Source organism: Lagopus muta, chromosome 4 (assembly GCF_023343835.1).
Source record: "Lagopus muta isolate bLagMut1 chromosome 4, bLagMut1 primary, whole genome shotgun sequence".
Classification (NCBI taxonomy): domain Eukaryota; kingdom Metazoa; phylum Chordata; class Aves; order Galliformes; family Phasianidae; genus Lagopus; species Lagopus muta.
Window position 1 is genome coordinate 20,697,736 of NC_064436.1, and position 25,855 is coordinate 20,723,590.

At 40.0% G+C, this 25,855-nt stretch overlaps 1 protein-coding gene across 4 annotated transcripts in view; it reads right to left on the minus strand.

The window, feature by feature from the left end:
- The window catches only part of WWC2 (WW and C2 domain containing 2), an 87,225-nt gene that overhangs the window by 58,903 nt on the left and 2,467 nt on the right, over nucleotides 1-25,855 (minus strand). For 3 of the 4 annotated variants that reach the window (XR_007376423.1, XM_048942090.1, XM_048942091.1), the window contains exon 2: nucleotides 939-1,048. Coding sequence is in view for 3 of the 4 variants with exons in the window: in XM_048942090.1 (XP_048798047.1) it covers nucleotides 939-1,048 (110 nt within the window). In the remaining variant the exon portion in view is untranslated. Of the gene's footprint in view, nucleotides 1-938; nucleotides 1,049-21,305; nucleotides 21,359-25,855 lie in introns of those variants that run through there. The other variant, XM_048942092.1, reaches the window with a different exon arrangement.

Below are 25,855 nucleotides of genomic sequence, written 5' to 3' on the forward strand. Positions count from 1 at the left end.
GCAGTTGCCTCTGCTAATCTGAAGTATCTTAAAAAGCCACAGACACTTAACTATTGTTTATGCACACTGCACTGCTAGCACAAGTGCAGGAACCCACATTCAGGCATCCGAAATGGAATCCCTTCTATTATGTTATTAAAGATCATTTCTAAGATGAGAAAGGTGTTAATCAGTGTGGACTAACAAAGACATAAAAAGACACATGCTTTCAGTAATACATTCATTTAGATACATCTAACATGCACTGCATTTCAAAACTTTTTGCTATAATTTAGTATGATTCAGATGTAACATGCATGCAATTAAAAATACATGTAGAAGTAGGTGCAGTTATCCTGCCTATACCAGATTTTCTTGTAAGCCTTACGAAGCCGATAACGTTATACAAAAGGTCAAATTTTCCCCAGCAATTTAATTCCCCATTCCCTTTCCAATTACCACAAAATACAGCATTATTTATAGACTGAACTGTATTCTACAACTTTCTTACAACTACAGATTTCACGTTCAAATTACAAACAGCCCCCACACTCCATACAATCTGAATAGTTCCTTTCAGTAGATGGACTGAAGTCAATTTTTGGTTATACGTATCTGACTGTACTTGTGCTCATCGAGGAATATTTAATAGCCACTCAACATCCTATAATTTACAAGTACCAACAGATGTAAACCATCTTTATTTGCCATTTATTACATGGACTTCTTCCACAGAAAAAGATTAAGAGTCATGTGAATAACTATGAGCACACCTCCAACCAACCCCAAGCCCACGCACACAAGTGTGGCAATTTAGTGGCAGAAAATCATTAATTGTTACTATAATTACAATTCTCACATAAGAAATCTTTTCCTTCTCTCAGTCATGCTTGAAGGAAAGTCTGCTTGTGATGAGTCTTTTTACATGATCAATACAGCAAACTGAAACAGATACTTACGGTTGATGTGATCGATGTAGTACACACCAATCTGGGGATCATATGCAGCTTCCCATCCCCATGGTAGTTCATCCCCAACACAGTCCGCAAACGACAAGGGTTTTGTTAACCTAAAAGTAAAGAAACAAAGGTAAGTTTCTCTTTCCTACACATTTGTTATTCATGTTAATTCTTCTTGTGACAAACGTAATATAAAGACAGGGAGGAGAGAGAAGATGTATTCCCCCTCTACCTCCTGCTTAAAGTTCAGGCTCTTGATTACTTTTCCCCTGTTTCAGCCTTCTGGATTCATCAACTCCAAGAACATAATATAAATTATTCCAAACATTTCCTAGTATAGGCATTCAAGTGAGAAATTCACTGCACCATCTTTTACATTTGACAGCTTAAAATTAAACAACAACAATAGCTGAAAAAAAAATATTAATAATCTACACTCCTATTTGTCCTCAGGGGAACTGGACTCTTCAACCTTGAGTCTGCGGTGACACTACAAGATCTGAAGGTAATCTCTTCTAATGATCTCAAAAAAATACATAAAATATAACTAAGATGCAGCTAGTAGCACTGACCAATCCAAGTACTAGAACAAAATTAAGAGTAGTAGGCATTTTATAAGCTTTATTTAATGGATATTCAGATGTTAATATGATTCATTTTTAGGAAGATACATAATTAACGTTTTTCATTTTAATAATCTGCTTGCAACAAGAAATAATTTGCTAACAGTAATACACAGAACTTTTTCAAACGGAGGCTGAGCAAAGCTTAACATCATGATGTTTTTGTTGCTTTTGGGGAAAGAAACGAGTATTAAGTGCTGAGTTTCCTCTTGATAAACCCACAGCCATGTCACCCACGTTAACAGGAATAACAAGAGAATTAAGGCTTCATTATCGCAGTAACGTTAGTACGTAATTAGAATTCTTAAAAAGCCTGGAAGGAGGATTACCAAGAGCAGTTTGTGAGACACATGAGCATCACCTCCTGTGCTGACTCAAGTATGATTTCTATCATGACATGAAGACAAGTAAAATGCAAGATAGAATTTGAAAGCCAAGAGAGTTACGAGATATAACTGGAAAGGAAATAATACCTGAGAGCAAGGACTGAAGGAATGTCGCCTGTGTGAAGATCATTATCTGTGACATAATAACATATAACAGACAAACTGCTATTACATTCATTAACCATGACCCAGGAAAAATGAGGTTTACTGCAACTGTAATAGAGGATTAAGTGCCGCATCTCAGGGCACTGATATTCCAAGGTACTTTACAATACTTTTTCAGTTGGTGGTTATCAATTTGCACGCTCTTGAAAGAATGTCAATACCCAAAAAAGGATGACCTACAGTCCACGTTCAGTGTACCATGAAGCTGAATTAGTCGACAGAAGGTTGTTTCTTTCTAAGTGTACTTTCATTGACTTTAAGTATTCTCACTTCCGGGAAATACTTTTTTTTTTTTTTAAATAATTTTTGTAATTCCTTCCAAATGATGATTAATTTATTAGCCTTAAACTCATAATAGCAATTTTTTCTACTCAAAGCTGTACTGCTGCAACGCAACACTTCCATTGCAACAAATGGAGAGAAAAGCATCCTGAGGGCCAGGGAACAAGAAAAGTGTGCGTTTGTCTCAGGAAATGGCTGCTCCCAATTAAGTCAGGAGAAAATCTGTCACTCCATTATGTAATTATGCTGTTGCCAACCACTTCCCAGATGCTCTAGGAAACCTAGGAGAAAAAATATGGCTTACACATAGGGAAGCTATAGCACCACCTCATATTCACATTTTTCAAAATACAAAGTTATCTCAGACCTTAAACAGTAGATTCTGCAGTTATGCATATCATCATTAATGATTATTATTCTCACTGCCATGAATGCAGGCTGTATATGCATCTAAAGTTAATGAAGAGGCTGATTATGTTGTTGAATGGAAACATAACTACAGATTGAGATTGCCAATGCAATATTGTTTCATCTGGACAACTTTATGCATTTTCTTGCTTGAGATACTCCCTGAGACCACAAAAATGTACAGAAGAAATATTTCTTACTGAAATCAGTGTCTACAAAAACCAAGAAATTTACTATGTGAATGCTGTCTTTCTGTTAGGATGTGGACAACTCATGGTATTTCACACTTCTGTGATCATCAGAGTGCATATTCTTCAAAATGAGTGTGCGTATTACACTCACGCACGTGACATTTTCAGCACATCATTCTGAGCAAGAACACTGTATTCTGCTGCATTCCTTTTCTGACTCCATTTCTCTCCAAGATCTCTTAAGAATGAAGGTGCTTATAACACTGGATATTACCCATATTACGATTAGGACTCTACTTTGTCAACAGGAAACTCCAAACTTCAGTCTTTGCTCTCTTCTAAACTCAGCAGATTTCTGTAGCATATTTCAAGACCCGATTCTATGCATACACTGAAGAATTATTCTAGTAGATCTAGAGATGTCTTGCTTAGACTGACTTAATGTGATTTATAATACATAGGGATAGAGCACATGGCAAAGAGAAAAAAGTAACAGCAGGCACATCTCAGAAAACTGGGGGGTCAGGAGGAACATGAAGAGCAAACAACAAATCTGAGGCTCTTCTTTTCCTTTAGAAAACCAGAGGAACTAGAAAGGACAAAAATGCAGGTTGGTAAGAGGTGCATAAAAAATACCTGTTAGCTATGACAAGGTTCAACTTCATGTCTTTTAAAAAGACTTCCAAGAATACCTTTTTTGTTGTGTAATGCTTGACCTACAGTTAAGACTTGGAGTTTTGAATTCAATTATAACTAGGGTCAGTACTCAACTTCTATAGCAACTTCAATGTGCATTTGAAAATTCTCCAAATCCTAGTTATCCTCTACCCAAAATGACCTTGTGTTCCTTACCTTACAGCAATAATCTAGTAAGACACCTATCTAAAGTGTTATACAGGTTAAATTTCATACCCATTCATTCTTGTACACAAAATGATATATAACGATGCACGATACACATTATGTGCTTTCTCTTACAATGAAGGACTCACTATTACTTTTTTTAAAAAGACTCCCAGCTGTTCTAAAATAAAAAAAAAAGACATATCTTCTTCATGCCCTAGGAACTGAGTAGACAAAAGTTACATCTTTTGTACATCTACATTAAAACATAAATGAAGAAACCTAGTGACCACACGTATGCCTATCCTGGCTCACTTAACCACACACAAACCCTTCAAGAAGGCTGTACAGTAACGTACCAGCTACACAAAACAACGTGACAACTTCTGAACACCTCCTCACAAATACTTTCAGTTAGCACAAGGTCATGGAATAGGAAGTATGAGCAACACCAGCTAATTTCTTACTCACTTTGAAAAAGAGTAATTGAAACTACTACATTCTTATTTTTCATTCAGTTGCTCAAATGTAATATTTAATGATCTGGTCAGAAAAGGAATGTAAAAATAGAAGAAGAAAAGCGTTTAAATTCTTTACTAGACCTCCTAATTTAGTGTTCAAGTTGGATCTTAAAAATCAATTCAACTCTGACCCCACTCTCTAATGCTTTAAGCATTGTGAAATTTGGAAGACCCATAAACCCATCTTCTCATCCCATCCTAAATATGCTGCCCAACATTCAGGCACCCAAGATGGATTTCTCATGTAAAACTCAGGGGTGCAGTTCATCTCATTAACTTAAAGGCTTAGTTAACTTACCCAAATTACTCCTTTACATTCCCCTATGGAGACTAATTCAGCACATCTGTTCAGACTGAGGATGAATCACACTCTGAAGGTTTCCCTCCTTTCCTACTGACTATAGAGACTGTCTAAATACAAGGCTCACGATCCAATAGAAGGTAACTAAATTTAGGCAGGACAAACAGTAGTAATGCCCAGGTAGCCAAGCGCATGCAGAACTATTAAAAGTATCTCTGCGTTACAGGCTAGGGCAAGAAGGGGAGCACTGCTTTCCTCAACGGCTGAGGTCTGTATCCATTGGCAGCACAGTTACACTATGTTGGGAAGATAATTTTCTCTTTTATAAATCAGTATCTGAAGCTGAAAAAACAAAACAAAACAAAACCCAACGTGTTCCTTAAGTTTAAAAAGTGGTAACCAGGCCATTTACCTGAAAAGTGGCTGAGTTTGCATCCTCATAGAACACTCTTTCCCTACATCCTTTGTTCGTTCAAGTCTATAACCATGCAAATCCCACACACCATTTCTCACTCCAAAATCTCATTCATGATTCTGTTGACAGGATCTCAGTTTCTAAAGACCATGTTCTTAGCACAGTAATGCCTCTCATTCAGATACCAGTCCAAGACACTATGTATTTGTATTGCTCAGGTACATTCTGTTTTAATAAGGGTGTTATTAAGATAAAACAACGCTTCATTACGGGTATTATTTTGAAAGAGTAACGCAGTGGGCATCTGCATGACATGACAACACATCAGAGAAGGACTGGTATAGTGGCAGGCTGTAATATTGTAGCAGTTAGTCCTTAAATAACAAAAAGTCAAGAGTCTGCTTATCTGGTTTCTTTCTGCAATCACTTTTTTCAGTGAACAAATGCCCATATTTAAAAGGCAACAAACACGCATGGCACCTTTTCGACACCAAAACACAATAATCTAGTAGTTAAAATTAAATACTACTCCATTCTTTACGAAAGCTTTCGGTAATATCAGCTGATGCTGATTTATGTCATTATCCAGCCTAGCATGTGCCCCATCAGTCTCTTGTGTGTCACACACACATACACACGCTGGTGTAGGTAGGCAGACACACCCAGCATTTAGACGTAGCTGGCAGCAGCACCTTGGCAGCAGCGTGCCTTCTCTGCTTGTAGGACTGCAGGTACCGGAACTAACTGCAGAGTAGAAATTCACAGAGAAGCTGTGTACATTTAGCTGAAGAACACTTATTCATTCCATCAGCAGGTACGTTTCCCAGGTACATTTAACATTTTTCACTCATTTCCCAGATTTCAAATCACTTTGTTCCTGCTAATAAAAAGTAAAGCAGTCAAATTTACAGACAAAGAATGAAAGCCTGCCTTGAACAGGACAAGGTTCCAGCTTTCAAAAAAAAAAAATCGTACAGGTGTAGTATCATTTTTAATAGCATGCCATTTCTATCCTATGATTCCTTTAAGGTCTCAAATACTTCTGACAGACTGTAGCTTCTACATAAATATATTTTGGGGGTTTTAGAGCATTTCTAGGTTAAAAAAAAGCAACAATGCAGTTATGTGCTTACAATAAGAGATGTATGTAAGTCAGCTCACTGCCTTGCAGCAACACAGAATGGTTAGTATCTACTAACAGTACCTACTGATGGGACCACACCTCTCATAGCTGTTTTACAAGCTCATTTGATTTCTAGTACTGAATGACATCTCCCATAGTACAAACAAGTTATAGGTTTGTGTAGATAGGATAAAACCACATGCAATGATTTTTTAGAGCACTGAATAAACACTTTCTTCCCTATAATTCAAGCAAAGTACTCAAGGTTGTTTTGAAACGATCTACTAAAACAGCAGCGTGCTGAATGGTGGGTCTTTCTTAGCTCTCATTCAGAAAGCTCCCTTCATTCAGTTTGAGTGGTGCTCACTTGCGGCCCAGCCAAGGCCACCCACTGCCCCCGCTGGCTGCCCCTGCCCAAAGGCCATCCCACAGACTTGATCAGCTTCCTGCACTGGACCATGGCACACAAGCATCCATAGTGTTCAGTAAAACCATTCAGAGCACTCAGTAAGTGCTGCTTAGAAACAACAAGCTGATACCTCACCAGTGACTGGCTTTGGAAACAAGCAGTAAATGCAGTAGAAAACTACTCGGTTCCTCAAGTGTTTTTTTGGGTAGCTGTTGCTCCTGATTTGTTAAAAATATGTCACTGCCAGAAGGATGAAAACAAGCCAAGTGACCTGCCTGCAACTCTACTGCAACAAGAAGTCCCACATTCAATATATCTATGCATCACTTTTACTAAACGTCTATAATGCCAAAAAACAGAACTCTGAAAAACACTTGACTGCTTCTAATAATTTTTCTACTTCACACAGAACTGCTGTAAGACAACCCAGCCAATGTACTTAACAGAAAAGATGCACTGCATGTTGGGATCAACAAGTTCTTTAAAACAAATATTCCCTTACACCGGGGGGGAAAAAAAAAAAAGAAAAGAAAAGGAAAAACCCAACAAAGCCAAAACATGAGCTTGGTGTCAGCTCACTATCTCCCCACAGGTGCTTCTGAGAAGGCCACAGCCTGAGTGGCAGAAACCCAGAGGGGAGGAATGCTTTGGGGAAGGAAGGGACTCACACCCACTGCCTGCGGGACCAGGTCAATCTGCCAGCAGGTGTGGCTTTCTGTTTCCTCTTCCTTCTCGTTATGACAAACTGTTTTTGCCTTCCACTTACCAACAGTGAAGGAAAAAAAAAGAAATAATACACTGAACAGAGCTGTCCATTTTGTTACACTGTTTTAGCAATAGAAAATACTGAAAGAAACCAAACGCTTAAGTGAAAAGGAGAACAAGTAATCTTCTGGAGGGCAAAAAAAAAAAAAAAAATCTCTTTACTCATAATTTATCCCCTCAGCATTGCCAAGTTCAGTGCAAAGAAGATAGCTGCAAAGGTTACAGGATGGAGGAGTGGAAATGGGCAGTGCCATGAGTGTTTTCTCCTGCATTCTACTTCTCAGCAGCAATTGGTCCTGCGCTGGCATGTAAGCACTATAATATTAGACACCTGGAATGTCAAGAATGTCTGATAACCGTAACCTCGCGCAGGGATAATTCCACAGCCATAAACCAGCAGCACAACCTTTGAGCTTTTCCCCTGGAAAGCTCAAATGCAGTGACATTATGAAAAGGCTATTATGTGCAGTGCAGTTACAGATTATTTGTATATGTGCTTGGACAGTGTAGAGGGAACCCTTGTTGTCAATCAAAAAATCAGCTATTATTACTAATCTAAGGCCATAAATCCCTTGATATGATTACAGTGAGCTTTAATGTTCCCAATCCCACAACTGCTGCCTGTGAACTTGACTTGGGAATGTTTCCTCTACCTCTCTTCTCCCACTTTGCTTCTCATTTCATACATTTATTATCAAAGTATTTCTCTGGAATAGGAAGACTGGCATCTAGAAATGCATGTTTTAAAAAGATAAATACAGATCAAACAAGTGTAGGTTTGTGAAACTTAAAGGCATAAACTCTCCAAGAGCTTCTGTAGGCAAATACAAGCAACATCTGTCCAAAATGCTTATCATTTAATTGAGACGTTATATAAAAACAGAAGGAGAACGACCACAGGCTGAAATACTTATGATAAAGGATTAAAACATTTATTCTGCTCTTCTGGATGATGTGTCACTTGGATACGACAAGCAGTAAGTATTGAAAGCACGCTTCATAGTGGCTAGTTAACTGTGAAAGGGTTAAATTACAGGACATTACTGTGGCATGAAAATACCATCTGGGAAATTCCAAGAATGAATGCAGTCAAAACTGGGCAAAAATAAAAATAAAAATTGTAACAGTAACATCAACATTAAAAGATCTTTTCTATTCCCATCCTTTCCCTCTCCCTCCTTTCCCTAATTTCATATACACACCAGGCCAAGTGAACCCTACAGAAAAGAATTCTGAAAATGCTGTCCTGTGAACTCCCCTTTCCTCCTCTTGCAGACAAATAATTGCATTGCAAGGGACCTTTGGATTTACAGAGAGGATATTATAAACACTCCTTGTCCGACTCTGCTCCCACAGAACTCAGCAGGACTGCTGCCCAGTCCAGTAGCAGGAAACTTAAATCCATGATGAGCACTTCTGAGAAGTACCATCCATCTGAACATCTCAAATAACCTCGCAAACATCCCACTTCAGCACGCTTGGGCCAAGCACACCAATCATTCCACAAGCAGGGAAGAGTGAACTTGAGTTAACTGCCCAAGGTCACTGAATTCAGATGCAGACCTGCCAACTGCACTCTTGGGGATGCTGCATCACGCTCTCACCATTACTCTCAATACCGAGCTCCTCATGATCGCATTCCTAGCTTTTCACCCAATCTCCAGTTTTATTATAGTTTTCAATGCATACCTCATGAAATCATCACATACTTTGCAGTATCCTGCAGCTCCTGTTGCAAACATACAGAATCAGATCCCAGTTCAACCAGTATACAGACACTCAGCCAATGCCTGGCACTGGTGAACTCTGTTTCCAGATGCTACTGGAGTAGTAGCAGTCTGTAAAATGGACTAATGGCTACTCACCTGGAAAGGGCACAAACACACCACTGATGTGAAACAACTGCAAGCAGCACACAATCGTGAAAAAAGAGAGGGGAATATATTTGCATCACAGTACCAATAAAGAGACCATTAAAAAGTCTGATGGCTCTTGGTGCAGATGGTTCAGAAGTTCAGTCATTTCATCTATAGTTGCAAAGAAGGCAGCCTCTGGAAAAATGCATACATCTTTAAGAGTGGAGTGATGGACTCTGCAACAGCACAAGAAGCACAGATACTACAGATGGACACAAATCCTGGAACTGCACTAAACTGAGATAACAACTAAGGGCAGATGCGGTGGCTTCACACAAATCCACTGCTGAATGTAAAAATATACGACGCTGAGGTGTTAAGGCACTCAGAAATCACAACCGCATGAAAGATTCAGACGTACGCCTTGGCCCACACTTAATTCCTCTCTCCAATTGATTTAATACATAGAACTCTTCTTCTTAAAGCATTTATTGAAATTGAATTGCCTTTCTTTGTATAAGACACGCCAAAAATAATATTACATTTAAAAGAGTTCCTTCATCACCTCTACTATTTTAACATTCTTTTTTCAATTTATTAATTGAATCCAAGTTTTAGATGAAATTTCTTCCTTCTGGCAATAAGGTTGGAGGAATGGGAAATACTCAGCAACTATGTAACAGGAAACATCCAAGCGCTCTCCTGTGACTTCCCTTCCCACACGTGCAGTCCCAGAAACTGCCTTCAAAAAGGAAAAAAAAAAGGGGAAAAAAAATAATCTACACCACCACCAAACACTACACCAAAACCAAGAATGAATGCAGCAAACTCTCTAGTAGCCAATAGCGGGAAAACTGCATGTACTCAACTTATTTCAGCAAGGCTCTCCATTTAATCACAGAATCACAGAATTGTAGGGGTTGGAAGGGACCTCCAGAGATCATCGAGTCCAACCCCCCTGCCAAAGCAGGTTCCCTACACCAGGCCGCACAGGTAGGCATCCAGGCAGGTCTTGAACGTCTCCAGAGAAGGAGACTCCACCACCTCCCTGGGCAGCCTGTTCCAGTGCTCCGTCACCTCACTGTAAAGAAGTTCTTGCGCATGTTTGTGCGGAACTTCCTATGCTCCAGTTTCTGGCCATTTCCCCTTGTCCTGTCTCCACTCACCACTGAAAAGAGTCCGGCCTCGCCATTCTGCCCCCCACACCTTAGATATTTATAGACCTGGATTAGGTCCCCTCTCAGTCTCCTTTTCTCAAGGCTGAACAGACCCAGTTCACTCAGCCTTTCCTCATAGGAGAGATGCTCCAGGCCCTTCACCATCTTTGTGGCCCTCCGCTGGACTCTTTCCAAGAGATCCCTGTCTTTTTTGTACTGGGGAGCCCAGAACTGGACGCAGTACTCCAGATGAGGTCTTACCAGGGCAGAGTAGAGGGGGAGGATCACCTCCTTTGACCTGCTGGCCACGCTCTTTTTAATGCACCCCAGTAAGCCATTGGCCTTTTTGGCCACAAGGGCACACTGCTGGCTCATGGCCAACCTGTCGTCCACCAGGACACCCAGGTCCCTTTCCGCAGAGCTCCCCTCCAGCAGCTCATCCCCCAGCCTGTACCGGTGCATGCAATTATTCCTCCCCAGATGCAAGACTCTACACTTGCTTTTGTTAAACCTCATCCGGTTTCTTTCTGCCCAGCTCTCCAGCCTATCCAGGTCTTGCTGAATGGCAGCACAGCCTTCAGGCGTGTCAGCCAATCCTCCCAACTTCGTATCATCGGCAAACTTGCTGAGGGTGGCCATTATCCCCTCATCAAGGTCATTGATGAAGATGTTGAACAAGACCGGACCCAGCACAGACCCCTGAGGAACACCGCTAGTTACAGGCCTCCAACCGGACTCTGCACCACCAACAATGACCCTCTGTGCTCTGCCAGTCAGCCAGTTCTCAACCCACCTCACTTTACAACATTTAAAAATGAAATAAACCAACTTTTACCTCTTGTGCCAAACTGATGACATCTTCCAGGTCAGATATGCTTTATGGATCCTCAAATTTAATAAATACATAAATAAAAATTAAAAAGCCTTTTCTGTACACCAGGATATGATCAATTATCACACATCCCTCTTACTGAGTGTGTTTGGCACAGGCGTTCAGGGCAGTGGAAATGCTACCAAAGCAGTCGTTTCAAAGATTGCTTAGGAATTCTAAGATACATTTGACAAGGGAACCTGGGTCTGTCAGAAGAGCCAATGCTCTGCTTATTAGACTGGAATAGGGCTTTCTACCCTCCCGACAAGTAGAAATGCTCCCTTCAGGTTCATTAGCAGTTGGCATCGTTGGTTTAAAAAGACAGTTCTACTTCAGGTTCCAGAACTATACTTCAGAGAACATGATACATACTAAACCTATCCCCTGGCTATGGGCCCTAAATAGCACAGGATAAATTGTCAGCAGTTTTTCAAAGAAGCGTACAAACATCGAAACAATATTCACAATACTGCCAAAAAGATGCAAGAATGACATTTTACCAATCCTAACTTTCAAGGTAAAAGCATATGTGAGAGAGGGAAACAAGAACACCTGAACAAGGTTATTTTGCACATTTTTAAATTTAATTGCTTAAGCTAACAGTTTGAAATGCCAAGAAAAAAAAAAAACCAACGAGGTTACGCACAAAAGTCACGTAAGAGATTTTGTATCACAGAATCACTTTTAATTGGAGCAAGAGACATTGAGTATTTCTGCCAATATCACTGAAGTTGCTCAGCTCTGTATGGATGGTTCTCTGAATCAGCCTAACATTTGGCAGAAGTCAGAAAGCCAAACACAGCTTAAATGTTACTAGGAGAGGATGCCAGCATTTCAGATGCGTGCACTTTGCTACAGGAACTTCTCTTCTTAACTCACTCTTAGCGGCACTTGCAAAACGATGAATTAAACTTGATTTTCCTTCCTTTCCTGAGGCTGTTGGGATTGGAAACTAGATATCCAAAGACAGAAACTGTGTTATACACTGCAGTCTTCTTGAATAACTTTGAAGAAACTTACACAGAAGTTCTGACCTTTATATTATTACAAAATTTAAAAATTTAATTACTGACCAATAAAAGCTAATAAACTAGCAGCGTAGCTTAACAGTGTGGTACAACCCTCAGCCTTTAGCATCATAAAGGAGCATAAAACACAGTTAATTTGCAATGATGATAGAGAGAAGAATGCTTCCCAATGGGAAGAGGAAAGATAAAAAAAAATACTTGGGCCTTGTGTACATGCTTTAAACTGGACCCATGTTAGAAGGGATTCCTAAATCTGCTTAACTGCAGACATGACAGAGAAACTGCAAACTCATAAGGAATGTATCTTTTAAGTCCCCTTAATGCATTCATACTTAACCAACATCTAGTATTCAGTATTTTATAATAAGCCATTAGGATTTTTTCCCCTTAGTCTTTTTTGCTTTTTTAGTTTCTGTTAATCACACAAAATTTTTTTTTAAAATACATATTGCTTTAAATTGGCGTTTCTTAGGTTTGTATTAATCCCATTTGTGGCAAGTAGTGTGGTCAATCTCAAGCTTCATTAAAAATTTAAGACTATGCTGGTCAAGAGGTACAAGCAAATTCAGCAGTGCATTGCTGCTACAAAGCTCACAGCAATGGGCACCACTGAAAGCAAGTACTCATAGCTAGTCATCCCTTTATGACACAGCACCAGTTCTATCTGTCCAGACCTGTCTTCTTTTGAGCTACCATTCCATGGAAGTCTCAACAAATTATTGCAGGGACCTGATCTGTTCAACATCTGGATCAATGATATGGAGGATGCATCAGTGCAATCTCATCACACTTGCAGATGAACTCAAACCAGGGATAACAAACAACCAACAGTGCCAATGACACAACCACCACTAAAAAGGAACGGGCCGACAGGAACCTTAAGAAATTTAGCAGGGATAAAGACTCAGTTCTGAATCCTGGTGACCCTGGAATAAGGCAGATTGAAGAAATAAACTGGGAGTGGAGAGGCTGTATGATTCATTTTCATACCATCCTAGCTGCCACACAGTTCAGTACTGCTACAAGTGCCAGCACAAGAGAAAGGGTGGAACCACTGCCCACCACAGTCCCAACTCAGGCTGTCTCAAGGCTTGTTCAGAGCAGAGTATCCAGCAGACACTGAATTCTGGTCCTTCATGGGGATTGCCTGCAATACTGTAATACACATGACTGCTAGTACTACTACTCCATAAGAACAAGCTATTAAAAAAGGTAAGATTAAGCATGTAAAATTGGATAGGTGCTTAATTACAGCATGCAGTTTTTTATGCCTTGCCATGGCCTTCACAAAGGACAGAATCAAGCCATGGATGTGATTACACTTACCTGACTTTCTCTAGGTTTGCCAAAACCAAACCTCGAGATTATACTCTTCTGTGAGAGGCTTTACTTCTACCACTCTGATTATTATTATTATTATTTTTAAGTCAAAACTGGTTCCTTAATGAGGAACTACTCCAGAGAGTAGGGAGAGATTGAAAAAATTGCTAATGATATCAAAAGCTATAGTACTCTCTTAAATACTGAGCAGTGGCACTTCCATAGGAAAACAGCACCTAAGCATAAACAGTTGATTAAACGGTAACCTCTCACCTTGTATATATCTTCTGTACTGGGAGAGGCAAGTTGCCATATAAGCAGTGTTACAATAAATCCAGCCAACTAGAAAGCTGCAATTTCACAGGCTTCTGGTATTTCTTACACACCGTATTTTTAAATGATTACTTCATAAAAATCACTTAAGTATTTCGCTAAATGTTAAGTTTTTACACAGCGTGAGTAATGAAAGCCCTCAACATCAGCTCACTCACTGGAAGTACGCAGTCACCCCATGCCAGGAGAAGCATTACATCTCCATTCGCCATTTATAATTCCCTTAAACCGAATGGGGAAGATTGCTCTTAAGAGGTAGCCCAGATACAAATCTCCACTATCCAATTACTCGTGTCATCTCTTTAAACTTTTCAATGAAAGTCTCATATGGTCTCTCATAAATCAATCTACATCAGTTGCTTTTGTGAAAAATCTTTAACATAAATATTAATACTCAGAGATACTATTTTTCCTCCCATTCTACGTGATATCCTCAGGGTCCTTTGGGAAATTACCTCATGTATCATTCAGGTTTTTAAAACAAAATGTATCTGCTTGGAGGCTAGACTTCTGATTCTCCTTCATCAGCCAATTTCTACAAGTACTGGAAAGCTTAAAAAAAATGGAGGCACTGTAATGAAATAGGAGCCAAACTTTTAACCCGTTGAATATGCCATTAGATATTTCAACACTCTACAGTGTATTAAGTAAAGCAATTAAAGCAAATACAAGGAAAATTAACAGAGAGATGTGTACAAGCACGGACTTTGACCTAACAAGGACAAATTTCCAAACTCACGACACTAAATGCAATTCTTTTATAGCTTATGTGCAAGCACTGAGCATGGCTAAAGCTGTGCTTTAGAAAGCATTTGAAAAGGTTAGGGAAGAAAAAGAGGATCGTGATTATTCACAGTCCAGCAAAAAAATCTGCTTTCTGCAATTCAGACTCTGGGGACTCCATAGTAAGTTTCAGAGAAGAAGCTGGAATTTCCTGATCTGGCAGATATAACTTAGGGTGGGGGAAGGATAATTCTCAAAAGAGCTTTTAAATGTGGGCTTGGAATTCTGCCGGACAGAACAATGATTGATTTAAATCAGACAAAGTGAGAGATTTGATCTTCTGTCAAGTCTTAGAAATGGCAGGAGGTAGAGGAATCATCAGTGCTGCATGCTTTCTTAATGAAAAATCCATTCCTTTCGCATGTTGTTCCAAACATTTCAGTGTGTTTGTGTGACTATCATTTCATCCCTTCAGCTGTCAGTACACTAAGCATCTCCTGTTATGCCATGCTGAAGAATTGAACTTTCATAGGCAAAAGCAGTAAAGAGGCTTCTACAAAAGAATAATGTACTTAAATTATTTCCTAATGGCAACCTGCATAGCTCTTCTGTTGCTTTCAGTACGTGTTAATTTTATCCTTTCCAATCCAATTCCTATGTTTCATTAGTTTTTACACTAGTCAAATACTGGGAAAAGGTGCTCTTTGTGGAACTCTGGGTGAGAGGGTCTGAGCTCCGTCCTTATTGCCGATATCTCTGCTTCATGCCAAAGGTAGAAAAAGTACTTCGTTTTTTGAACCACATTTTTCTCCTCCACCTCACTACTTTTTCTATCACTATTGGTAGTTCTATCACTTTCCTTTACCGTAATTAGATTGTTACAGGGTTTATTACTCTGCTCAAATAACTTCTACACATAGCAACACTGCTTTAATAAAAGTGACATCCACAAGCAGTGGACTAACAGTCCTGCTTATTTCTTAAAATTAGGACATTTCAATCATTACCAGCATTTTTGAAACAGTACAAACAAGACTTCCACCCAGAAGTGATTTCTGCTTTCAAAAGCCTTCACAAAACACATTTGGCTTTCAGTGGTGACACCTGACTTCATTTGATGAGAGCCTGCAGAAGAAAAGCATGCCCTTACACATCAGAGATAAACAGGGTTTGCAAAGGAACAGAGTTTAGTTTCTTGTTTTCCAGGCCTGGATTGCTTTCTGTTGTCCCTCTGAAACCAACCACTGGGAGATACATAAGGAAGCAGCAGTGCTTGGTGACCCTTGCTGGCAGCTGAGGAATTAGTCCAGTTGATGGAGCATGGCAGTCCACTGTGCCAGCTGAAGAAAGCAGGCTAGAGCATTTTGTGATCCTTTCACTGGTCTTCAGGGAGACATCATCTTTTCCCTTTGCCAACCTGACTAGGAAGTTTAATTAACGCCCAAAGAACTTTACAGCACTGCCATACACCATGCTTAGTCTATAATCAGTCCTTTATGGGTGGCCAGGAATGGGTTCTGCAGCCTGGTAATCGCTGCAGCAGTAAGGACACAGGCAAAATAACCCATGGGGTGGAACGTTCCTGGGAAAGTCACTTTAGGCAGAAAGATGGGTAAGTCTCCTTGGCAGCTGAGACACTGTAGAGCACATAGAGCATGGCAGTTGCCACATACAGAATGAGACAGAGAAGGGTCAGAGAAATCCCTCTATTGAGGTATGGGGGGGATGTCTGTAGCGTGCCATAAGAGACCAAACTCCCTGCTAAGACAATACAAGGGCTGAAACACCCCAACACTGACCTTCATGTCTTTGTTTCCTTATACCTTGCTTCCTCCAGCTGCTATAATGCCTTAGAAAGAGAAAACAGAAGGGGAAAAGCAATTTCCAAGGTCAAAGGTAGATAAAACACAGCTAGAATCATCTGAACTCAGTTTTCAGAGATCAGCAGAAGGAAGGCCTGGCTATCCCTACGTGCATGGCCCAAGGAGCAGACCAAACAAGGGCTGCACAGAGCAAATCATGCTCCTTCTGCCAGCCGCTACAACCCGAGGTGTGCTGCTAAGCTGCCAACAAGCTCAGATGTATGGGGGACTTCAACACATGAGAAACTTCACACTCTGCTGCAGCCGTCACCCTCATCTCCCCTTTATTTATCCCACACTGCTCCTATAGATGGAGCAATGTATCTGAGTGGATTTCCATCACACTCCTATCTGCTGCTTATTCACTTGAGCTATGTTCTAAACAACAACAAAAAAAGATCATACACGAGAAACAGAGGGCACAGAGGGCACATCAACTGAAGCTGGAAATGGCTGTTGATAAAAATCTGAGAGGAATTTATGGAGATTACGAATTGTCTTTGGTTAAATATTTCTAGTGATAGGCACACCTCAATGATATCTAGAGGACAACAACTACACTTCACAGGAGTTTTTACAGCATTGTTTCTTTTATTCCTTTGCTTGTTTTTCCCCTCCAAAAAAAAAAAAAAGTCAGAATGTTCCACTTTCAGAAATGAAACCTGCATTCCCCTTTTCCTGTTGCTTCAGGTTGCAACAGCTGTGGAACCAGGCCTGGCTGCTCGCTACCTGCAGCAGCTCCTGCATCCTAGAGAGCTGGCTTTCTGATAGCACCTCACCATTCTCCATTGGGACAGGGACTGCAGTCTGATTCTTTCACATTCCAGACCTGTGCCCTGACTAACAAGCGATAAAACCTTCCCAGTCTTTCCCACTCTCAAAACAGCTTCCTCACAAAACCTGCTGTCAGAAAGGCTGGAACATTCTACACAGACTTATCAACGCTTCAGGTTCTTAAATATATATTAAAAAAAAAAACCCTGTTTATTCAAAATGCTTCAACTAACTTCAACTGTTGCTGTCTGATAACATTCATTTCTTCTCTTTTCTTCTGCCTGTCTTTTCAGTGACAGTCCAACGAAACATCCACCCCTGAAAAACATGTAGCACATTACTGCCATGTTGATATTTCAATAAAGTATTAAAACGGCATTGCTTTTGTACACCACTCTTACAGATGTCACTTGGAGTTTCCCCTGTGACAAATGCATCTTTTGTAAATTAAACAGTTTCTAGTCAATCGGCATCTATTAGTAAAATAATCATCCATTACATAGTTTATGTCTTCAGGTGGAAGACTAATGCAAAACAAACAGCATCTTCATTTTTGAAAGAAGCATCTCTGTATGCATTAGCTAGAAATGATTTTTTTTTTTAATTGAAATTGAAAAGAATTATTATTCTTCCTAGACTTGTAAGAATAGGTGGAAAAAAAAAAAAAACATGCAGCTGAAGATTAGAAAATGCTAGGATCATCAAGAACCCCACGTAATTTAAAAGGCAACCCCAAGATAGCCCCCAGTCAAACCACATATGTAACCAGCAGGGCAGTTCTTTCAAGTATTCAACCACAGGTTGTAATTTAAAAAACAATCACAGCGCCGCATAAAAGCTGTTATGATCTGTGAAGTACAGCAAGGTGCCATTCAGGAGAGTTGTTTTCAATCATCCCCATCTCAGAAAATGCCTTCTGGAACAAACTTTAACAAGTCGTCCCTTCCAAAGTGACATTTGAAGGATCAGACAAAAATGGCGACTGGATGCTTTTAGTATGTACAGCAGGACTAACGTCAAGATTACACTGCAAATAATGCAGCCCTCATGTACCTTTAGTAAACCAGTCACTAGATGTAATATACATTTTTCCCATTAAATTCTAAAATTCAAATTATATCCTATCTGCTGAGCATCAGATCTACTTCAGTATTATGAAGTAGTCTTCTACACAGTCTTCAAAATGAGAAAGTCATCTAACTTCTGCACCTTTGCACGTAGGATTGACAGGTCGAGTAAAATCAAACTTACATTGTTTTGTGACCACTGCTGCAGGGATGGAGCAAACGTCATGATACTGCAGCACATCATGGGCAGCTTCCCACTGCCCCTATTAATTCCCATTCCAGTACCAAAAAAAACCCCAAACCCTTCACTCTTCTACATTTACCCTCAAAATTTATTTTTCTTGCCAAAACCCTGCCTGGAAAAATAAACTTTCACGGATTCTGAGCAAATGGGCCAGACAGGTCCTGAATGCAAACCAATGACCTGCAATGGCACAGAACTCCAAGGCTCATTTTACATCATTGTAAGCAGTGGGAGCAAGTGAGGCAGAACAAGAATAGCAAGCAGGAACGTAAGCAAGAACCAAAAAGCCTAATCTATGTCACCACAATAATTTGCTTTCAGAGATTCACCTTCTAGATTGTCATCTCACTAAACAAGCTAACACAGTAGTTTGACTAATTAAGAACAATCCCTCAATGAACTTCAAACTTTAGATCAGTAAAGTCTTCCTCTGAAAGAGAAGAAGATATAAAAATAAAGCCTGGGGGGATTATAGCTACCAGGAAAAGCAAACAAACAAACAACAAAAGAACATCTGAAGCTCAGAAACTTGAAGAGAACGTGTTTATAACACCTAAGTTCCCACATATTAAGCCTTACTTAGTGCAGCATCGAAGCACTGACAGCAAGAGCCTGACTAGAAGGCATACAGTGTTTGCGTGTTTTGCTGCATCCCATAATTTCTCTGGTCATTTGAATGCTATTTCAGGAATGTCCTGTAGAGGACTCAGATGATTATTCACACCCATAGCATTCTGAAAGTTACCAGAATGATTGTAAATATATCAGCAGTTCACTTCACGCATTGCAACATTCACAACAGGATGGAGAAAGGTCTCTACTCCTTGCCAGATTGCTATCTTGGATTGCATACTCTTATGAACAATCATTTACTACTTGATGTTTCAGGAAAATGTACATTCCATCTGCAATCCTTCTATTGCCAACAATCCTTCCTGATGCAGGAACCCACCAGAGCACCACCTCAGCCTGCAAGCTCTGCACAGAACAAAGCTGACGACTGCTAAAGCAAATGGGAAATAGGAAAAACTTCAGCCAGACTTCTACCATATAGGAACACTCATTGCAACACAGCAGAATCCAGTGCTTCTCTGAAGATCTACATTCCAACCCCAACAAAAAAGGAACACGATGATTTATTTTACTTCATTTTTTACTTTGGAACAAAAGGAACAAAATTCATGCAAGACCTTCAGAGGTTGCAGCATTGGAGCAGGATTCTGGTTTTTTTCCTCTCTCCAACCCTGTGGACATTCCAATTCCAGTTTTGGCAGTTTATCACTGTGCACTCTGGAATGTAGTACTGACTAGCTGCATGCTTTAAACTCACATCACAGCTTATTTTGCTTATTTATTTGAGAGAAGGCCACAGCACTTCCAACTACAATCTCTCACCACTGTGTAATTGTATCCAAACTACAAGAAGAAAAACAAAAAGGAAAGTGGAAGAAGAGTGCAAGTCTTTGCAATTTCTACTACAAGTTTCAAACAACAACAACAACAGAACACATTGAAGTCACACAGCAAATATTAAAACTGTCCACAACTGAGAATGTAAAGTCAACCACAATCACTCAGTACAGAAAACACACACGTACATGACACACTTCAGTGCTGTGCCAAGGAAGCACGTATACATAACAACCTGAAAGTGAACACACACAGTGTAATTCCAGGTAGTCAGAATGTTTTAATTGAAATCAAATCCCAATGGACAGACAGCACACACATTTGATAAGAAAAGTAGGTGCACACTTGTATGACAGACTGCCTATAGGAATGCCATTTAATTCACAACAGAATTTGTATCACATGCATCTCTGATGAGAATGCAGAAGACAATAAAGGTTGAAGAGGCTTTACAAGCAACAGTAATCCCCAACAGCTTCAGAGATGTAATGGAATTTAATGGATGTTACATCTCCCACTCCCGCTGTCCTTTCAAACCAAACCCAAACTCTCAAACATTCCCTCTCTTGCTCAGCCCCCAGCTACTCCAGCCTTACTTCACTAAAATCCCTTCTCCATAGCAAGTGCTCCTCCACAGCATGATCAAAATAAAACTACTGCCACAGAGCTGCAGGACGGAGAACACCAGTGTTCTGGTCAAATCCTGCTCCATGACAAGGTGTGACCAAGACACAGACCTGCCACGTGGCTAAAAGGCAGGTGCCACTCATCATGTCCTCACGCATCACCTGCAGAATATCAGAAATCCATCTGTCGTACGATTAGGGATACCTGCAGCCCTGCCAAACGTTCTCAGGCACCTAATGGAGACAAGCTCTTCAGACTAAAGGGTGCGGCACTGAATCAGTAGTAGTTCTTCACCAGTCATAGCTGCAGGCCATTCAATATGCTCATCCGGTGGAGAGTACAGTTTAACACTTGAATATACTTTCAAAAGAAACAAGAGGTACGTCAAGTACTCTTCCTTAATTAACAACATGAGAAAGTAGCTAATACACAACAGGGAACGTCCCAGCAGGACCTTAGTTGAAAACACAGATTCTTCTAAATCTTTTCCCCTATACTAAAAGTAAAAACAAGTTTGACATATCTAGACCTTGAAATCTTGATTACAAGAACAAATTGCATACCACATGTATAATCAATGAATATGAGGATGTTATAATCACAAAATAAACAAGAGAGTTAGGCAAAGCAGACTATGATAATGAGAATAAATAGAAGGCTTACCCCTATCCTGGGCTCACTCACAAAACACCAGCAGAGCAGATCACCAGAAGAGATCCTTCCCCACTGGTAGCCAGCTCTTAAATGGGTTTAGGAGGGGTGCAGCCAGGCTCCACCCCTTCCTGCAGCACAGGTGAATTGCCTTCAGCTGTGCTCCTCTGGCTGACTCATGGCTCGCCTCAGGTGATCTATCAGAGGTTCAGGCCATGACTTGGCAGTTCCCATACACCATGGAAGACATCCCAGTATAGTTCTGCTTTTCAAATGAAGACTGAAGTTGGATTTAATGAGTTGAGAAAAACAGCACAGATATACCAAAGCAGGTCCAACCTGTGGTACTGCACAGTGGTAAGTTCACACAACAGGAGTTGACTTTCCCAAGACAATATATCTTTTTACATATACAAGCAATTACTTTGAATATGATAAGTATTCAAAGTTGATGATATAAAGTTGCCTTTCTTCAAGTACAAACAGATTCAAGTTCAAAGAATAGCGCCTGATTTGGTTCTATGAGATGCAAATGACTCTTTCAGTTGGCAGAATACGTTCATATCACTCACGTACTGCCTCTAGCACAGAACCATAAACAATCAAAACAACTGTCCCTCAAGAAGCTCTTTGTTATCCTTTTAAAAATCAAGAGCTGGGGATTGACTTCATCAGGTAGGAACTTCACCATTAATGATTGTTTAATACAGGAAAAATTCACTGGAAAAGAATTGAGCAAAGCTCAAAGAAGTGCTACTTCAAATAAAATAAAACAAAAGCATAAAAAAGAAAAACCATGCAAAAAAAAAAAAAAAAAAAAAAAAAAAAACCCAAAAACCAACAAAAGGAAAACCATAATTTCTCTATCAGTCCAATTTCCAGCCCACAGCTGCTTCTTCCAAAAGAAGGACAAGTCAATTTATCCACAGACAACTCTCTCAAACGCATCAATGAAAATGAGTGGCTCCCACTTGCTTCACCCAATAAAACACTCAAAGCCTAGAGTTACATCATCATTTTGCCTGCCTATCTTTACTGCAAGACACTGCTTGAAGGGTGAGATGCTTCACATTTGAGTTTAAAACACATTTTATAAGTAATTAAAATAAAACGTAGTAAAATTAGAATTTCTAATCTGCTTTCACACACGGTAAAAATCAACCATTCATAAGCACATTGTCAACAGAGGCACAAAACAGAATCTAATTCTGGAACCACGCAGTGACAATTTATCTTGGCTTCTAGAGTCTCACAGTAACAAACACTGACACAGTCAATAAGAAGTTTGTAATATCATAAAAAAAATTCTTACTAGCAGAAAAGATACTTAGGATCAACACACCTGTGATGGCTGTATTGCTGCTTCACAGCAAAGCAAAGGCGAACACAAACACACTGAAACCAATGGAGAAACTCAGCAAAGAAGTGGACGTTATGAACACAGTTCCATGGCTGATGAAGTTGATCTGCCTGCTTTTTCATCTCCGCAGGAGTGCTTTCCCCTTCTGCCCCATCTCTGGGCCTGTCTCCTTCCTCACAGCAGCACCCGTGTCCCTTCAGTGAAACATAACACTGATCCTGCTGGAAATAACTCTGTAAAAGCAGGGGTTTCATTTCAGCCTAATCATCTCCAAATTTACTGTTTATCCCCTAAGTTTACTACTGGTTGGCAAGGCAGGGGCAAGTGAACAGAATCACAACAGTCTGGACAGAGGAATGCATTACCCCTCTGCAGATTTTTGCACTTCTTATGCAGGCTGCTCTAATAAAGACTTACATGACCCAGCTTAGCAGTTCTAGAATCTCAGCATTGTTTCCATTTACTTCTGTCTGAAGATGTGTCACCATGGCAGTGCTGCCATGTGCTGATCTTCCATTACTTGCATGAATATTCTTCCGATTTTTAGTCATGTGTATCATATAAAAATTATGAAATCACAAATATCTGTAACAATTTCCAGATTTAAAAGTGTCAACAACAACGAAACCCACCTAATGAAATTCAGTTTGTCACCATTCATTGTAAATTTTAGTAAATGAAAATAAGGAATCCTCTTTTCTTACTCATAATTATAACCTTAATAACATGCCTAAGCAATGAATTTTCACCAAAGGCTTGAACACAAGTTATTCAACTGGAATAAGACAAGAACTAACATAACCTGAGCAAATACTTGAAGTTGTAGGTAATTTGTCCTATTCGGTCACCATACAGACCTCTGTCCTTACAATGAAAACTTACTTTGAAGTAATGGCTGTGAAGGAAAGTCATTTTCCTTTCTCTGAAAAAAATAAGGCAGCTCTGAAGGGCTCCTTTGTTTAACCACACTGTAAGAGGAAAACATCTCTAGTAATCAGCTCAGCTCCATTTGAGAGCGTATTTTCCTCCTTGTGTACAATTTCTCATTAGCTATGTCTTACATTGTGCATGAGAACTACCGTAATATTATCCCCTAAGTCAAGATAGGTTGTAATCGAAATAGCTGTAGTAGGCAAGCACTACAGACGTGGGTCTGGGTAAACCACAGTCTAGACCACTTGCCCCATTTTACGTAACAGGTCACAGTCCTTGGCTCTAGCAGCGGTACATACTTTGCACACATAAGCAAATATCTGCAGCATTTCCTGACTTGTTAACTTTACGTGCTCTGAAATGAAAGATATGGAGCAGCCCTATCACTTCCAGAGAAATAAAGAAGTGTTAAAGGAGTTACCGCACCATTTTCACTAACGCTAAAATCAACAACACGTAGCCCCAGGCAATTGGCAGACTGGTTAAAAAGCCCACATACCAACCACTACGTAGTTCAACGCTGTCTGATGCTATCGCAGCTATGCCAGCACAGCAATATTGGAATTGTGCTTTACACTGGATAAACAAACAGGGGTGTCAGAAGTTCAGACACAGCTAGTCTCTCATTGCGAGTTCAGAACTTGCATCACGGGTTTTATTTTGAATAAATAGACATCAATTAAATAAAAGCAGTTCCCAACCTGTCATTGAAACTAGAATGAAACACCAGGTTTCACATGGGATACGTACATTCCTGGACAGACAAGCAGACATGAACAAGCTACGCGGAGTTAGGCAGATGATACCACAGGCTGAAACAAGGCAGGAAAAGACACTGGAAATTACAAATGAGGGAAAAAAGACACTGTCTGATCCCACCACACAGCTGCACAAGTGGGACATCCCAGTCGTACCTTACATTAGCAGTGTTAAGATTTGCACTCAAAACAGAATAAAGATCCATCCTTGCTCAAGTGATTTCAGCACCATCCCTTATCACAGCTTCTGATGCTCACCGGACAGCAGGAAGCAAGCTCCACTGAGACACGAAGTAACAAAGCGTCCTTCTTCTCTAAGGTAAAGGAACCCAACATTCAACTGCAGGCAAATACTGAAGCTCTAATTTGGACAGACAACTCCCACCCCAGTAACTGAAACCCATGACAGAAATGGTAGAGTTTTCAACTCCCCGGAAGATGAAAGCAGCAATGGAAACTTCATAACCTGTCCACATCAGCACTAAGAAAGCTCTTTCAGTCTACAAGCAGCAAAGCTCTGGTTTCTGCTCATCCATGTTTCTCATACATTGCCTTGGCTACGGAGTTAGTGGATCCCTCAGAAACATTCTCAGACAAGCATACTGTGAATGATTTTAAATACATCCATGTATTGGAAGCCGTTCCTTCCCAGTGGAAAGAGAAGTGGAGACAGAAATAAAATGTTGGCTTTTTTTTTTCCTTAGCAGCCCATTCCTTGACGCTCCAACGTAAGTGCAAACAAGCATTTAAACAAAGATCAGTTGTATCTGCAGAATTTGTGATGCGGAATTCATTTTAGAAAAGATATCAATATAGCTACGTATTTTATGTCAGCGACGGTGAGTAGTGGAGCACAGATTATTTACTATGCAGAAACCAAGACCTGAGAAGCAATAACATCCATATACTTAGTGAAAAAGTTGCTGCAACTCCCACATTCTCACTGTTATGACTCCTCTTCCTCAAACTTACACCTCAAGTACCCTCCCATTTCAACCATCAGTCTTCAGTATGGTAGCCTAAGAGTTTGCAGAGAGCAATCACTATTGAACAGAGGAAAACATTTAAAAACTGCAGCACTCCTAGAAACACACACGTCAAATCACTTTTGCCCTCACAAGTGTGAGCTTCTCTAACATCAATGGTTACTCAGAGAAATGAAGAGGGCAAAAGTGAAAACTGAGCCTCAAGGTTGAGGCTGATGTGAGATTTTCTTCATGTTGTACACAAAGGTGTCATTATAGTAACAGACCTAAACCATACACACAGTAACATGTACAGTCAGAACGTCTAGAAAGCAGATGAAATAAGTATGGGTAAATAATAAAAAAACCACAACTTTTTCCAATAAGCTTTGGAATACAGTATTTTCTCTTTCAGTTTATTTCTAGACATGATTATTTCATACCTGTAACAATGAGACTCCCAGTTGTTCTCAAATACACCTGCTGACCCACAGACACGTGGCAGAAGTTTTACAATGCAAATATTGGCGACTAGTACTTTCTAAA